This window comes from Zingiber officinale, chromosome 1A (genome assembly GCF_018446385.1).
Source record: "Zingiber officinale cultivar Zhangliang chromosome 1A, Zo_v1.1, whole genome shotgun sequence".
NCBI lineage: Eukaryota > Viridiplantae > Streptophyta > Magnoliopsida > Zingiberales > Zingiberaceae > Zingiber > Zingiber officinale.
Genome location: NC_055987.1, coordinates 170,574,789 through 170,592,440, shown reverse-complemented (window position 1 = coordinate 170,592,440; position 17,652 = coordinate 170,574,789). Strand labels below are relative to the sequence as shown.

The 17,652-nt window shown below is 37.1% G+C and overlaps 1 protein-coding gene across 1 annotated transcript; it reads right to left on the bottom strand.

Annotated features, from left to right (window-relative positions):
* Positions 1–7,415: 7,415 nt before the first annotated feature.
* Positions 7,416–16,003, bottom strand: LOC122006686. The gene is made up of 7 exons (XM_042562280.1): positions 15,841–16,003; positions 14,430–14,531; positions 9,664–10,046; positions 9,338–9,574; positions 9,097–9,224; positions 8,593–8,982; positions 7,416–8,127 (listed from the first exon to the last, which is right to left on the bottom strand). Exons 1-7 carry the CDS (start codon positions 16,001–16,003, stop codon positions 7,416–7,418), a joined length of 2,115 nt encoding a protein of 704 aa, XP_042418214.1.
* Between the last annotated feature and the right edge of the window lie 1,649 nt (positions 16,004–17,652).

Here is a 17,652-nt window from a genome sequence, read left to right as displayed (position 1 = left end):
CTACCTTTGTTCAATTATAACTGTTGAACTTTCCATACATGCACCATTTTTGTCTTACGTAGCCTCAAGTTTTTTTTTTTGGGGTCTTTCTTCATCCTGTCTTATTATTTTACATTTTACAAATTAGATATTGCCTATTTCTGCATGAAAAAATGCAACATCTATTAAAATCATGCCATGTAAAGAAAATATTAAAAGTTCCTAATAAGATCAGAATCTATGATACATGATCAAATAGGACCTAGTTGGATTGGTTATCTTATCGGCTTCTTTTGTTTTCTTATTTTATGAATCTCTTTGAATTCTATCTGTGTGTACACTCAAAAACAAAATTCCATCATCCAGCAAAGAACATTCCACAAGAAATACTATGCTGTCACTTAAGTTGCCCCAGCATGTTCAATTGCACAATATTTTCGTATTTATGTGAGTACGTTTTACTTCTTTTTTTTTTTTTTTAAAAAAATAGACTTATGTTTTTTTATGTCAATTTGTTCCTTTTTTCATGAATTTGGTGTTTTATGTTGATACATGCTAAAGTTATGAAGCATAGGAAATTTATTCAGATAGATATAAACCCATTTTGTTGTACCATTAGCTATGTATCTGTTTTCAGTTATTATTTATGTGCTTCAATATTTCCTATGCTTAATTTAAGAAGATTTTCAATCTGTCATGTAGTATTTTGAGGATACCATGCAAACAAATGAAAGATAGTGTGAGTTGTTTGTGATAATTTTGACAGGTAAGAAGTCCGGCTTAGAGGATATCGGAATTCTTATCAACTTAGAAGTATACAAAAGTTCAGCTTAGAGGATATTGAAATCTTTATCAACTTAGAGGTGAAAAGGAGTCCGGCTTAGAGAATACCAGAATCCTTATTAACTTAAAAGTGCACAGGAGTCCGACTTAGAGAATACCAGAATCATTATCAACTTAGAGGTTTGTATTTTAATTGTTGCTATAAAATATTGAACTTTCTAAGTCTTTAGACTCACTAGATCCATATGATGCAAATAACGAGGAGACAGAGAGTCTTAATGGATGAGCTAGCCCGCACAAGGTAGTGCACACCTGAGGGTCTTGTCATTTCTTCTTTTTGTTTGTGTTATTTTTCTAGTTGGGATGTTGAGGTTCTTATTCTGAGTCGATGATGTAATTGCTGGTAGATATCTGGGATTCCTTGTTTTTGTTGGTTAAACATTCGGGTCTTTAAGTTTTCTTTTATTCACACTATTGATTCTAGTTGAACCTATTTGAGATGCACCACATCGGAGTGAATTTCACTACAACAAATATAGCTTTTTGCGGCGCGCAAATATGCTATCCGCGGCGTGCATTGCGTCTTAATTGTATAATGATAAGCTGTTGAAAGTCTGAAGATATCCACGGCGTGCAATAAACGCCGCAATTGACGTATTCGCGGCATGCAATGCATGCTGTTGTTAGTGTTATCAATGGCGTACAATAAACGTTGCAATTGAAGAATTCGCGGCGGACAATGCATGCTGTTGTTAGGGTAATCAATGGCGTGCAATAAACGCTGCAATTCAATTATTTGCGGCGTGTAATTCATGCTGTCATTAGTGTTATCAATTTGCAATTGAAGTATTCGCGGCATGCAATGCAAACTGTTGTTAGGATTATCAACGACATGCAATGCACGCCGCAATAGATAGTATTCACGGCATGCAATGCATGCTGCTGTTAGAGTTATCAGCAACGTGCAATAATATACACAAAACGCAAAAATATAATGTGCAAAAAACATAAAATGTCGACACACAAAATGCAGAAACAAACACAACTTGCAGAAACATAAAATGCACCACACTTAACATAACATAGCAAGAGTTCACTTAGTAACATGATTTGGATCCAACAAAAATGTATGACTTTCAAATAAGTAGAATCTATCTCACTCACACAAAACTACAAGTTTAGACAACCATGCTACTGTGCTTCCTAGTGCATCGTCGAGATAAAACATTTCATCATTTGGTCGTATCAAGTCTACCTTCTCCACCAGAACTTTATCAACCCAAATCTTCCAACAAGATCCTCCAAGAGGAATGTGATGCACTTTTGCTTTTGGATCTGTGGATGCAACTCGACCTTCTGCAACAACTCCCTCACCACACCAATGAAGTAATTTACATTTATGATTATCATGGACAACTTCACTATTCACATTCTTCAATAGTTAAACAATATAAAATTATTAATATGACATGATGCTTAAACAATGAACTTTTGGTTTATAAGGCATACAATTTGAATATAATTACTTGAAATTGTTTTGCACCATTGATATCAATATCATTCCCAATACCGCTACTAACGCCACCACTAGCAACCTAATTTGACACACAAATTATGTCAAGTAATGTCATCATGTAATTAAATCCAATAATTTAACTATACATACTTAACTTACTTTATGTCAACCTAATGACGATTAATTTACTAACCTGTTCTTCATCATTTCGTTGCCTCATACTTTGGAGAAACATGGACCTCATTTCTTGCATTTCTTGTTGAAAGTTATTCATCATACTTTGAAGTTGCTTAATAGTTTCATTTTGTTGAATGCAAGCTCCAGTTTTTGATGATGTAATTCCAAAGCCCAACCCACGCACTCTACCTCGAGCTTCCTTGCCAAATACAATGTTAATTGCGTCATCGACAATGCTAGTTGTATTTAAAGATTCAGGTGGACATTCTTCTATTTTTCTCTATCAAATAGAACAAATAGATAATTTTTTAGATAATAACAAATTTTTCTAACCTTTTACAAAATTCAAAGAGATAGTTTTATTACCATTTTCTCTCCAACAGCTTCACTACTAGGTTGCCCATTTTTTTTCTTGTGAGCCTCAATCCAAACTTTTGATCTTGTAATTGATGTATCTGCAGGACTTTTTTTTCCCTTAAGTATGAAACATATAGAATATATAAAAAATCATTAGAAAAGAAATTTAAAATATGTATCATTGCTTAAATAAGAAAACTTTAAAACAAACTATCCATAAAGTTGTATAAATAATAATATTTATCATCATGTTGGCCAAACGGGCATAACCTCTCCGGCTCATTGTATGATTATGGTCTTGTTTTACCCTCATTTCTCTAAATTTGGCACTCTTCTCCTGAGAATTAAAAGATAACCAACAAGGAAAAATACAACCATGAGCAGTAACAGTCTAAGAAAAAAATTCATAGTAAGGATACAGATTCTAAGATATTCAAAAATCTAAGAAAAAATTCTAGCATTATATTACATGATTCAAGATTTAACTAATTGCACAATTTCTTTATAAGTTAAGATATAATTTTTTTTATTTTGCACAGTATCAGGGTGCATGCAATTGTTCACCACCATTCCTTCACATTTTATTGTTGAGCAGAAACAATTAAACATTGCAAGACTTTATAATGTTGTTTCTCTGAGCACATACACCAGAACTTGCCTTGTCCTATTAACATTATTAAGGTTATGTTTTTTTAGCGCTATTGTTACATGCAGAAACTTCACATGCATCCCATGTCAAGTGATACCAGCCCATAGAAGACCCATTTGGATTACAATGCAGTAGTCAAGTATGAGATAGCTTCTAAATGGGACAAAATCAAATTCGTAACAGAATTACTACAAATGGAAGAGAGTTTAGAATATATAGTTAACCAGAATTACTACAAATGATTAAAGTGAGTGAGCATATGATACTACTTACTGATTTTGGTCCATAACAGTGAATTAATACTTACTTGAAAGGAAAGTGACAGTGTCTTCTTTACAAAAATGTCCCACTGATTTTGGTCCATAAATTCGGGCTTCAAAAGACTACGATCTCGTGAAGCTGCTTGACCAGTATTAACTTCTCGTATAAGTATCTGCAGCCTGGACTTTCTATCACGCCACAACTTACCTAACTTTTGAAAGATTGTTTTCTTTTCCCACTCCTCAACATTAAAATGTAGCTGTAAAATATAAAGCATGAATATATGACTAAATTTTGTTATAGAATTGGAAAATAATAATTCAGTGACAGAAGACATTACCTGAAGACAACTCCACATTTTACTTTTCAAATCTTCATCTACGTCATTCCATCCATCCAATGTATATGGAACAAATTCTTTTACCATACAACCTAGAAAAGATGCATACTTCACAAAATTATCTCCAATTGGTTGTCCGAACTCATTACGCTCTAGCACTTTGGGATTTTGTTGGCCACTAACCAACATCAACTTTGATGGACCTCGTCCCTTTTTCCCATCAATTTTAGTGTCATCAACCGACACTTTACCATGCTAAAGGTTGTGAAGAATCAGGGGCAGTGTTAGAGTCCATTCTCGATAGTTGATTAACAATTTTTTCCTACAAAATATCATAAAGAGATGTTGAAATGCATAAGTGTACTTATTAAAATAAACCATGAATTAAAAAAGGATTACAATATATCACCTGAACTTCAACTATAGATTCTCTACTGCGTTTTTTGCCCATTTTTTTCATCATTTGAATGCTAAATAATGACCTGATAAAATATGTAATATGACATGATGCACCACTGAAAGATTGTAAACTAGAACAAAAATATATTGCAAAAGTAAATAAAGAGTAGTGGAGTTTGAAAAGAACATTTATTTGTTGAAATAAATAACTATAAATCTACATCTGAAAAGTTCAGTCATGGGATATCAATAACATCAATTCCCTCACACTCATTTCTGGAATATGGTTCTTTCTCAGTAATGTTAATCTCAAGTCTGGACACATCAAGAGGTTTTGATGATGTATATGCATCCTCTTCAAGCAAATCCATGTTATGAATACCTTGAGCTGGTGCTTTTAGCAACACATACCAATTTGATTCATCATTTTCCCTAGAATAGAAAACTTGCTTTGCTTGTGATGCTAAAATGAAAGGATCATTTTCAAAAGTCCTTAGTCCTTGGTGTAAGTTGACAAGTGTAAAACCATCATCCATTTTGATACCAGTTCCAGGATTAGCCCAATCACACCTAAAAACAGGTACTTTGAAAAAATAATAGTCCAGTAACACAATATCTCGTATAACCCCATAGTATGATAGTCTTCCTACTGTATGTGAATCAGTAGAACTAGATTGCCAAATAGTATCATCTTCAACTGAAACACCACTATCTTGTGTCAACCTTCCAACATCAATTGTGTAGAACCGATGTCGCGGCTAGAGAGGGGGGTGTGAATAGCCGACTCAAATTCGTTCTTTTCTTTCTACAAATTAGGTTAGCTCAGCGGAAATAATATAATAGAAACGAGAACGAGAAGATCAAACCTTAGACGCAGTGATGTAACGAGGTTCGGAGATGAAACTCCTACTCCTCGGCGTGTCCGTAAGGTGGACGAAGCCTATCAATCCGTCGGTGGATGAGACCCCGGAGAACCGGCTAATAAATACTCCTTGTGGGTGGAGAAACCTCGCCACAATAACTTGCAACAACAAGATAGAAATACAGCAAGAAATACAAACAATATGAATGTAAAACACCTTGCTTGCCTTCGACTGGTTTCCATTGATGAAGCAGCAACTTCACGGAAGAACAGCAGCAACTGACCAGCCGGGGAAGCTCACACGAAGCTTCACGAAGCAGAGAGCTCAGCAAAGCTCAAGCACAGCAAGGAGCAGGGGCAAGAAGGAAGAAGTGTAGTGTTGAAGCTCTCGATCTCCTTTTATAACCTGCACTGCAAAGAGGACAGCGAAGAAGCCGGAGATAGCCGTTGTCACTCACAACGGCTATACCTGGACCGATCAGGCTCCACCCTGATCGGTCCAGGGTGCTGCTGATCGGTCATGGGGACCGATCAGGCTCTATGCTGATCGGTCCCTAGACCGATCAGACAGCTTCACAGAGAGTTACCCAACTCTCTGTGCGTACTCTGATCGGTCCCGGGGACCGATCAGAGCTTCCTCTGATCGGTCCAGGGACCGATCCCCTTCCTTTTCTCCCGAGCTTCTTGCCTTCTGATCGTTGTTTCCTGATCGGTCTGCAGACCGATCAGATAACACTCAGTAGGCTACTGTTTGGTTACTGATCGGTCACCAAACCGATCCAGATACCCAGTGTATCACTGGATTGATCCACTGATCAATCCAGAGCTTGGTTTTTGCCCAAATTAAGTCCCAAGCCTTCCAAACCAATATCCGGTCAACCTTGACCTATTGGTATCTTATGCTTAGCATCTGGTCACTCCCTTGACCTGCTAAGACTCCCTACCAAGTGTCCGGTCCAGAGAACGAGCTACCGAGCCCTCTCTGACCACAGTCCGGAGAACGAGTTACCGAGCCCTCTCCGACTTCGTCCGGTCCAGAGAACGAGCTACCGAGCCCTCTCTGACCACCGTCCGGAGAACGAGCTACCGAGCCCTCTCCGACTTCGTCCGGTCCAGAGAACGAGCTACCGAGCCCTCTCTGACCACAGTCCGGAGAACGAGCTACCGAGCCCTCTCCGACTTTCCGTGCCAAGTCTCCATCTTGGTCTTCTCCGTGCCAAGTCTCCATACTTGGACTTTTCCCGTGCCAAGCTCCCTGCTTGGACTTTTCACCAGATGTCTGGTCAATCTTGACCCATCTGGATTTCCCTTGCCTGGCTTCACTCACCAGGACTTCCAAACTGCCTAGCTTCACTCACTAGGTCTTTTACCTGGCTTCACTCACTAGGGTTTCCCATCTGCCTGACTTCACTCACCAGGACTTTCCGAACTGCCTGGCTTCACTCACCAGGACTTTCACCAACTGCCTGGCTTCACTCACCAGGACTTTCACCAACTGCCTAGCTTCACTTCACCAGGACTTTCACTTTCACCTAGCTTCACTCACTAGGATTTTCACCTGGCTTCACTCACCAGGATTTCCTGACTGTCTGGCTTCACTCACCAGGACTTTCCGAACTGCCTGGCTTCACTCACCAGGACTTTCCGAACTTCCTGGTTTCACTCACCAGGACTCTCCGAACTGTCTGGTTTCACTCACAAGGACTTTCCGAACTGCCTAACATTCCAGTTAGGACTTCCTAGTCAAGTATCCGGTCAACCTTGACCTACTTGACTCTTCTTCATCCAACCTGATCAGACCCTGATCAGTATCTCTCCGCATGGACAACTGCACCTGCATTGTCCATGTCTACATGTCTTTCTGTATTGTCAAACATCGAAACCATGACCAAGGTTTACGCTTGGTCAACTAGGTCAACCTTGACCTACTGGAAATTGCGCCAACAAATATGTAATATGACATGATGCACCATTGAAAGATTGTAAACTAGAACAAAAATATATTGCAAAAGTAAATAAAGAGTAGTGGAGTTTGAAAAGAACATTTATTTGTTGAAATAAATAACTATAAATCTACATCTGAAAAGCTCAGTCATGGGATATCAATAACATCAATTCCCTCACACTCATTTCTAGAATATGGTTCTTTCTCAGTAATGTTAATCTCAAGTCTGGACACATCAAGAGGTTTTGATGATGTATATGCATCCTCTTCAAGCAAATCCATGTTATGAATACCTTGAGCTGGTGCTTTTAGCAACACATACCAATTTGATTCATCATTTTCCCTAGAATAGAAAACTTGCTTTGCTTGTGATGCTAAAATGAAAGGATCATTTTCAAAAGTCCTTAGTCCTTGGTGTAAGTTGACAAGTGTAAAACCATCATCCATTTTGATACCAGTTCCAGGATTAGCCCAATCACACCTAAAAACAGGTACTTTGAAAAAATAATAGTCCAGTAACACAATATCTCGTATAACCCCATAGTATGATAGTCTTCCTACTGTATGTGAATCAGTAGAACTAGATTGCCAAATAGTATCATCTTCAACTGAAACACCACTATCTTGTGTCGACCTTCCAACATCAATTGTGTAGAACCGATGTCCATTTATAATATAACCTGTATACGATATAACATGCTTTCTTGGACCATGTGCTAGCCATTGAATCCGATCTGAAGAGTTATCAAGAACATGTTTTGATAACCATTGAGCAAATGTTTCCATATGTCGTTTTTGTAACAGTGTTTCGTTACTTGAGAAACGACGATCTGTTTGTTTAAGCTCCTCAATGTGCATCCTATTTAAAATCATTGAAAAGTGTTTGTTAAAATATATGAATCATGCAATACACCAAGAATATTAGGGTTGCAATTTAATACTCACTGTATGTAAGGATCAATTTCTGCAGTATTGAACAACACATATCGATGTGCTGCTTGTAACAAATGTTCTTCTAAAATAATTTCTTTTCCTTGAGAAATGGGGCGACCTTCCACTACTCCATTTTCTAAATCGTCATTCCGATTAGATCGGAGACCAATACAAGCAGCTTTTTTTATATATGCACTACAAAATCGCATTCGTTCTTCTGCAAGGTAACACTCAGCTATGCAACCCTCTGACCTTGCTCGGTTCTTCACATAGCCTTTAAGCATTTTCATAAATATAAATAATTAAAAATCACATGAAATAAATGTTGATAGAAAAATCTAAGTTGTTGTATGATATTAAAGTAGTAAAAAGATAGATTATTATTTATTACCTTTCAAATGGATACATCCAGCGGAATTGAACTGGCCCACACAGGCAAGCCTCTCTTGCTAAATGAATTGTCAAATGAACAGAGATGGTAAAGAAAGCAGGTGGAAAGTACCTCTCCAACATGCATAAAGTTTCAGCAATATTCTCTTCGAGTTGTTCTAGACGGTTCCTATCTAACACTCTTTGACATAACTCATTGTAAAATGCACAAAGCAAAAATATAGCATTACGTGGACCTTTTGGTAAAAGACTTCTCAATGCTACTGAAAGCAATTGTTGCATAAGAACATGACAATCATGATATTTCAACCCAATAAGCTTTCGTTCTTCTAAAGAAACACAGTTACCAATATTTGAGCTATAACCATCAGGTAACTTTATTTTCTTCAACCTAGAACAAAATACGTCCATTTCTTTTTTAGACAATGTGTAAGGTGCAGCCGGCAAGTGATACATGTTTTCTCCTTTTTCTTGAGGATGTAATTCTTTTCTAATATTTAAGTGCCTCAAATCTTTGCGAGCGTTAACACCATCTTTTGATTTTTTCTTTAAGTTTAACATTGTACCTATGATATTCTCGCAAACATTCTTTTCAACATGCATAACATCTAAGTTATGATGTAGCAGGAGCCCCTACAAGTTTAACCATCAACACATTTCATATATTAGTTCAAGATTCAAAATAAATTGTGCATAAAATATAAAAAATTTATAAAAGACAATTAATAAAGTGCAAAATAACTTACACTCCAGTATGGAAAATTGAAAAATATTGACTTCTTCTTCCACATTTGAACTAGTTTTTGAACTTTTTTTATACCATCACGCTCCTTCCTCTTTTTCTTTGTATTATTGATATCTTTACCCATTTTCTTTTTACCCCAGTCATTTTCAATGTCTTTCACTACATTAAGAATTTCTAATCCATTCAGAGGCCTAGGTTTTCCTTTTGTCTCTTTATTCCCATCAAACCACTTCTTCTTCTGACGGAATGGATGATTAAGAGCAAGAAATCTCCTATGCCCTAAATATGCAAACTTTCTACTATACTTAAGCCACATAGAAGATATGCCTTCACCACATATTGGGCAACCAAATTCCCTTTTGTGGCACATCCAGCTAAGTTTCCATAAGCTGGAAAATCATTGATTGTCCACATCAAAATAGCCTTCATATTGAACACTAACTTGCTAAATGCATCATACGTCTCCACACCAATGTCCCATAACTCCTTCAAATCCTCCACTAGGGGTTCCAAGTATACATCTATATCATTTCCTGGTTGCTTCGGGCCTGGAATCAATAATGTCAACATAAGATTTTCCTTCGCCATGCACATCAACGGAGGAAGGTTGTAATTGACCAAAATAACTGGCCAACAACTATATCTAGAACTAAGATCACCAAAAGGGTTGAATCCATCTGTTGCAAGACCAAGCCGGAGATTTCTAGGATCTGATGCAAAAGCTGATCACTTATGATTTATCGTATCCCAAGCTATTGAATCAACTGGATGACGCATCATATGATCATGAATTTTATGGTTAGAATGCCAAATCAAATCTTCAACCTTTTGTTCTGATTTAAACATCCTTTTCAATCTTGGTATCACAGGAAAATACCGTAGCACCTTTTCAGGAACTCCTTTACAAACTTTGGTGGTGACTTTGTCTACCTTCCATCTTGAAGAACCACACTTTGGACATGAGTCCAAATCTTTAAGCTCCTTTCTAAATAGACAATAGTCATTTGGGCATGCATGAATCTTCTTATATCCTAAATCAAATGGTTTTAACAACTTTCTCATTGAGTAAACATCCTTTGGAAGTGTGTTTTTTCTGGAAGCATGTCACTTAAGATCTTAAGGAGCTCATTGAAACTATTGTCAGTGTGTCCATTTGTAGACTTATAATTGTATAATGTAATGATTGCTGACAACTTCATGTAAGTTGTACAACTAGGGAAGAGAGGAGTTTCTGCATCTACTAATAAATCAGCAAATTCATAATCGCTTGCCTCAGACATAGTGTGGCCAACCCTTTCATCAGAGGCAAAGACATCTTTATATAAGTTATATGCCTCTCTAGTTTCATCCTCCTCTTCCTGAACTCCTCTTGAACTACTTTGACCTTGAAAATTTGGAGTATAATTTTCACCATGGAAGACCCAAATTGTGTAAGAAGGATTAAACCCGTTAATAATTAAGTGATCGTACACTTGGTCAAATTTCATATACTTCTTATTTTTGCAATGTTTGCAAGGACATAAGATTACTTCACGTGTTTTGGCATAGTTCCTAGCTTGTGTAAGAAATTTTTGAACCCCTTCTTCATACTCGAGTACAAGCCTTGCAGGAAGATGGACCCATTCCTTATCCATTTTGTAAAAAATGGTCCTTGATACTAATAAAATAATCTGAAAAAATAAATAAAAGAAAATTATCCTATTTTTATAAATAATTTTAGTGTTATAATATTTAATCCATCAAATTTTAGGAAAAGATGGACTTATAAAAAACAATGATATACAACAGAACAAAAAAATTATATCTGAGTATTATCAACTTACATATTTTTCTCAACTCAAAAACATAAATAAAAGTATCAGCAACCTAGTAAATTCTACTGATGTCTTCGTTCTACATGTATGAAGTAAGGCGAACTAGAATTGACAATTCATGTTTAATAATCACAACCAAGCCTTATGAATATTAACTACTAGGCAGTACATATAAAACCAACTACAATGACGAAAAAAATATAAATGCATACCAAATTTTGCCTCTGCTGATGAAGATAAGAAAACTATAGGTTCTGGTCCTTGGGATTTCAAACTAACAATCATATTATTTTCCTGGCACAATAAATTCATGGGTAAAGGGTAAAGTAATTAATAGACAAATCCAAGAGAACTAACACCACCGAGCACAATAGAGTTGATCCGGTATTGAAATTACTTGGGGATGAATAAACACATAAAACATGAGGGTATTACAATATCAATTCACGAATAGTAAGTAATATGCAACAAGTAGTATTTTTTGTTGAATTAGAGGTAGCCAGTAAATAGAAGTGAGGTAAAAAAAGTATAGTTTCCATGACTCCCTAGCACAAACCCTAGCACAAACCATCAAATAACTGTTGGTTGCTACTCGGCAAACCTATAGGTTCCACTGTACAAAAATTTTGTACAAAGGTCTGAACCTTTTCCTAGCTACCATGTGTTCTTTTAAATTAAATTTTGGATCGCCTGCGGAACTTAACACGTTTGATCCAAAACTTAATCTATTTGTTCTTTTAGGTTTTGACTTGGATCTCCTGCGGAACTTTACACGTTCGACCCAAGTATCCTTAAGTTATTAATTCCATTAAATATTAATTTCCATAATTGGTTCCCAGTACTGACGTGGCGAGGCACATGGCCTTCTTGGATATGGGAGCAACCACCACCGACTAGACAAAACCTTTTATAGAAAGCTAATATTTAATTTCCTAAAATAACTTTAGGTTAACCAAAGAGAACAATCAAATCACAAGGAAAAGAAAAAACAAAAGAACACAGCATCGAAAAAACATATTCGAAATTCTAGAACGTAAGCCTCTTGTATTTGGTATTATTTCCATAAATAACTAGCATGATGCGGAAATAAAAATTACTAGTTATACCTTGTAGAAAAACCTCTTGATTTTCTATCGTATTCCTCTTCTAACCTCGGACGTTGTGTGGGCAATGATCTACAGAGATGAGAAACCACCAACCACCTTCTTCTCCTCCAAGCAAGGTTCGGCCACAAAGGAAAACTTCACCAAGGAGAAAAACTAAAATACTAACCAAGCTCCAAGAGATGCTAGCTTTCTCTCCTCCTTCTTCTTCTTCTCCAAGCAGTATCCGGCCACCACAAGAACTCCAAGGGAGAGAGAGAGGTTCGGCCACCATAAGAGGAAGAGAGGGAGAGGATGGCCGGCCACACCAAGGAACAAAAGAGGGAGAGAAATAATAGATGTTATGTCTCATGAAGGCACCCTCACCCCTTCTTTTATATTCCTTGGCCTAGGCAAATTAGGAAATTTAATTACAATAAAATTTCCTCAATTTCCTTAACATGATTTAATTAATAAAAATAAAATAAAATTTCCCCAATTAAAATCAAGTGGCCGACCACATCAATGGGAAGCAAATTGGACAAGTTTCAATCAACAATTAAAACTTTCCTTATTTGTTTCCGGAAATTTTAGAAATAAAATTTCTCTTCAAAAAATCTCTTCATGGTTAATAAAAAGAAATTTCCATAATTTTAATTTTACAACATGTGAATAATTTTTAAAGAGAAAATAAAATATCTCACCAATCTACAAATAAGGAAAGAGATCTAATCTCTTTCTTTAATCTTTTGTAAATTTTACAAGAGAGATAATTTAATTTAAATTCTCTTTAATAAATTATTTCTTCCACATAATAAAAATTAAAATTAAAATTCTTTTTAATTTATTTTGGCCGACCCTACTAGCTTGGGTTCAAGCTAGGGCCGGCCACCCAATCTTTTACCTAGGCCGGCCCTAGCTTGTTCCCAAGCTAGCTTGGCCGGCCTCTATTGGGTGGGTATAGAAGGTGGGTATAGGTGGGTATAGAACTCTATAAATAAGAGGCTACGATAGGGACCGAGAGGAGGAATTGGTTTTGGTCTCCCGATAAAATTAAGCATCCCGTGTTCGCCCCGAACACACAACTTAATTTTATCAATGATAATTCATTCCACTAGAGAACTATCATTGAACTACCGCACCAATCCCAAATTACATTTTTGGGCTCCTTCTTATTATGAGTGTGTTAGTCTCCCTGTGTTTAAGATATCGAATGTCCACTAATTAAGTGAGTTACTGACAACTCATTTAATTAATATCTAAGTCCAAGAGTAGTACCACTCAACCTTATCGTCATGTCGGACTAAGTCCACCTGCAGGGTTTAACATGACAATCCTTATGAGCTCCTCTTGGGGACATTATCAACCTAGTATCTCTAGGACACAGTTTCCTTCTATAATCAACAACACACACTATAAGTGATATCATTTCCCAACTTATCAGGCTTATTGATTCATAGAACTAAATCTCACCCTTTGATAAATTAAAGAAATAAATATCAAATATATATGCTTCTTATTATATTAGGATTAAGAGCACACACTTCCATAATAACTGAGGTCTTTGTTCCTCTATAAAGTCAGTATAAAAGAAACGACCTCAAATGGTCCTACTCAATACACTCTAAGTGTACTAGTGTAATTATACAGTCAAGATAAACTGATACCTAATTACACTACGACCTTCTAATGATTTGTTCCTTTCCATTTTGGTCGTGAGCTACTGTTTATAATTTATAAGGTACTGATAATATTATCTTCTGCATGTGACACCACATGCTATGTTATCTTCAATATAAATTAATTGAACAACTACAAACAAATGTAGATAATTTGACCAAATGTGATTCTTTATTCATAATGAATGTTTACAAAGCTTAGGCTTTCAGTATACACTCCAACAATAACCAGAACGAAAACATGTCTAGAAGCAAAGAAACCTCAAACGCAAAGTTTCCATAGGCGTATTGAAATTTAGTACCAACTCAAAAAGAAATTAATTTCCTAAGATAGCTTGGAAATATTACATGCTTATCTAAAGTAAATAATCACCAGGTTCCCAAATTTATTATACAATCACACATAAAGAACTAAAAGGATAGCATGCACGAGAAAAAACATGCTTTCAGACCACAGATGGAAAACCAAGGAGGGACTAGAATTTTGTTTGGATCAAAGAGATTCATTGCTTACCTACTTTGCAAGGCTGCAGACACGATCTTCGCTGCTTGGAACATGCTCACAAGAGAATATGCATATTGAATTGTGAAGAAACAATTCCAAAAGCAATAGGCTTTAACTGCAAATAGAGGTTAAAGGATTAGACTAAGATCCCTAAATCAAAAAATGATGGTGAATATTAAAAACCCTAACAACATATCGCTTCTCTGCATTCCTTTATCCTCCTTTGTAGGAGATTCCCAAAATGAATAAGAAACAGAAACAAAAAAATCAGAAATACATCAATTTCAAACATGGTGTCTCAAAAACAAAACACATCTTTGTAATACAACTTGATCAGAAACAATGCGACTATCGTTGACTAAGGAAAAATTGGTATCTTCATGGACTGAGGGGAGAAAGCAGTACCTGGTAGGAATTGGCAGCGATATATCGAATAGTGGTCATAATGAGCTAAAATTTGATAGATGAAGGTTTTGTGAGTTGCGTACCTGGAACGAAGCGGAGGCTCGTCAATGACGGGGAGGAAGTAGGTGTTCGCTGAAGAGGGCTTCGACTGGACGAGCGAGTGGCTGAGCGAATAGGTTTACGTGAGAGAGGTTCGCGTGATTTAGTGGAGGGCTTCGGTGGAGAGGGCTTCGCTGAAGAGGGCTCCGGCTAAGAGAGGATGGGCAGAGATGTTCGGCAGAGAAGCTTAGGGTTAGCGGCAAAGAAGCTTCGGCGGAGGGCGTTGTCGTGAGGAGAGGGCACGAGTTAGGTTTTGCGTGATAGAGGTTCGCACGAGGGTTTTCAACGCAAAAAAAAAATTGTTAATTTTGGTGGAACTGTTTTGGCGGTTCGGGAGTTTTGGTTTGGTAGTGAACTGTTTTGGTGGAAAAATAATTGTGGAAGTATTATTTTTGCATAAGAAGTTTGCAAAAAATTAGGAAGGGGAGTTGTTAATTTCAACGGAAAGTGTTAAAAAAGTTTGAAGATTATTAACGGTGTATATTATATGCTGTTAGAATTTTATAATATTTATTAGCAGCATGCAGTTTTACACGTCGTGATTTATATATGTATAATAATTATTAACAGCGCGCTACGTGCGCTGTTAATATTTAGTTTTAATAGCGCACTTTGCACGTCGTAGAAAAGTTTATTGACAGCATACTATTTCTGCACGTCGTCATTTGTATAAATATTATATTATTGGCAGCGCACATAATTAGGTGCACCGTAAAAACTATTATTAATGGCGTGCTTTAACTGCACGCCGTTGATGATGCGCCGCGGAAAGTCACTTTTGTTGTAGTGTTTATTTAAATAAGTTTTGGAGAAAGGTTCTATACAACATATTTGAAAGCTATAAGGGGATAAAGTTTTAGGTCATTTCAAATTAAGTTCATTTAAGGCTTGAATTAGGTTGACTAAGTTGCATGACTTACTCTTGGTCAAATCTTCTTCAATTGTAGCTTTCACCTTTACATCTTCAATTAGCACATTAAGTGCTTTCTTCATCTTTTTAGCCTTAGCCTTTGTAATTGAGCCTCCATTGAGGCATAATGGATCGTCAACAATATCTAGAGAGGGATGATCCTTTTCTTCCATGGCCTGAACTTGATCTTTATCTTTAACTTCATCATTGCTCAGACTTATTATTAGTAAATTGAATATCGTGATCCTAATTCGGATTAACTATTTTTGTATCCCTCCGAGATTCAAATGATGAATCTCCTTCTTCCATTATAATTGAAAGCTATCGAGATTTCAAAATTAAAAGATGAGAGTAGAGAAGATGATATGGAAATGATAAAATAAATTCATTATTTATAGGGTTTGGAGAATAATAAACACTAAATTATGATTATTGGTAAAAAATAGTTAAATAATCTCAACTGTTAAAAAAAATCCTCTCGCCCAATGACCAGAATTACTTTTACTCCTTCTATAAAATACCGAAAAAAATGGCGAATATTAATAAGAGAATTTTTCGGAATTTTTGGAGATTTTTCGGGAATTTTTCGGAGACCGTATGGACGAGTTTACGGGGATAAAAGTAGGGCCCGGGAAGGCCTGTTTGGGCTACCCTATTTTAAAGAGGAAATGTTTATTTTCTTTAAATCATTTCCTTTTTCTTTTATATATCTTTTCTTTTTATTTTCTTCTCCTCTCCCACGCCGCTTCCCTCTCCTGATTTCCCCCGACCCCGTGCCCTAACCGGCGCTGTTCTTATCTCCTTCCTCTCGTTGCCGATCACTTCTTCGGCTACTCCACCCAACGGCGCTGCCCTCTTCGATCTTCACTGTGCTGCCACCAAGCTCCTCCTCAGCCCTAGCACCGGTTGCCAACACTGTGCCTTGCCGATGGCGTCGCCGTTCGCCGGGGAGATCCCAGCCGCCGATCCTCTTCTGTGCCTAATTCCTCTCGCGTCGCCACCGATCACCACAGTCGACGCCGGCCGCTCTGCCATCGTCCGATCGCTCGCTGCCGCACCTCTGCACGGGGCTTGCCTTGTTTATGCCACCGCCGAGTCTGCTTCGCCGACTCTAGCCTCTGCCCCGACTCCAACGACGCCGTCTCTGTGCCTTAGTTCATTACCGCCAGCCCTCTCCTAGCCTCCAGCCACTATGCTCTAGTTTTGCTCTTTACTGTGGTTCTGTTTTGTTGTTCCAGTAGCCACAGCAGTTGTGGATTGAGGTAAGGGAAGCTAGGTTGATGTTAAATTGTAGAGGTGTATTGATATTTTGGTTGAGCCTCAATTTTTCTTGTGATCTGGGCAGTGTGGAGGGTTTCCAGCAACAGTTACTTTGTCCAGCAATAACTTTCCTTGGCTGTGAATTTACAGGAGCGGCTAAGAAGTAAGGTAATGGTTTGGTGTATGGTTTGAGTTGGCACGCTCTTGATACATGTTGTTTTAGGTATGAATTGATACATATATAATTGGATTTGGATTTAGATTAGTTTCTCGGGGATATGATTTAGCTAATTAATTTATATGTAATTAGCTAAATCGGTATACCATGTATTACAGGACTTTGACGTGAGTCGAGCATCTTGACATCGGATTGGACCGGATACGATCCTCTTATTGGAGGCGGGTACCTCTTGACTTATCTTTTATGATAATGTCTTTGGATATGCATAGTATTTTATAACTACAAGCAATGAACATGTTTGTCTTTGGTATGTCACTGTTTGATATCCATAGCATGTTAGATTTATCGCCTGTGAAGTATCCGTACTTATATCTCGTGATT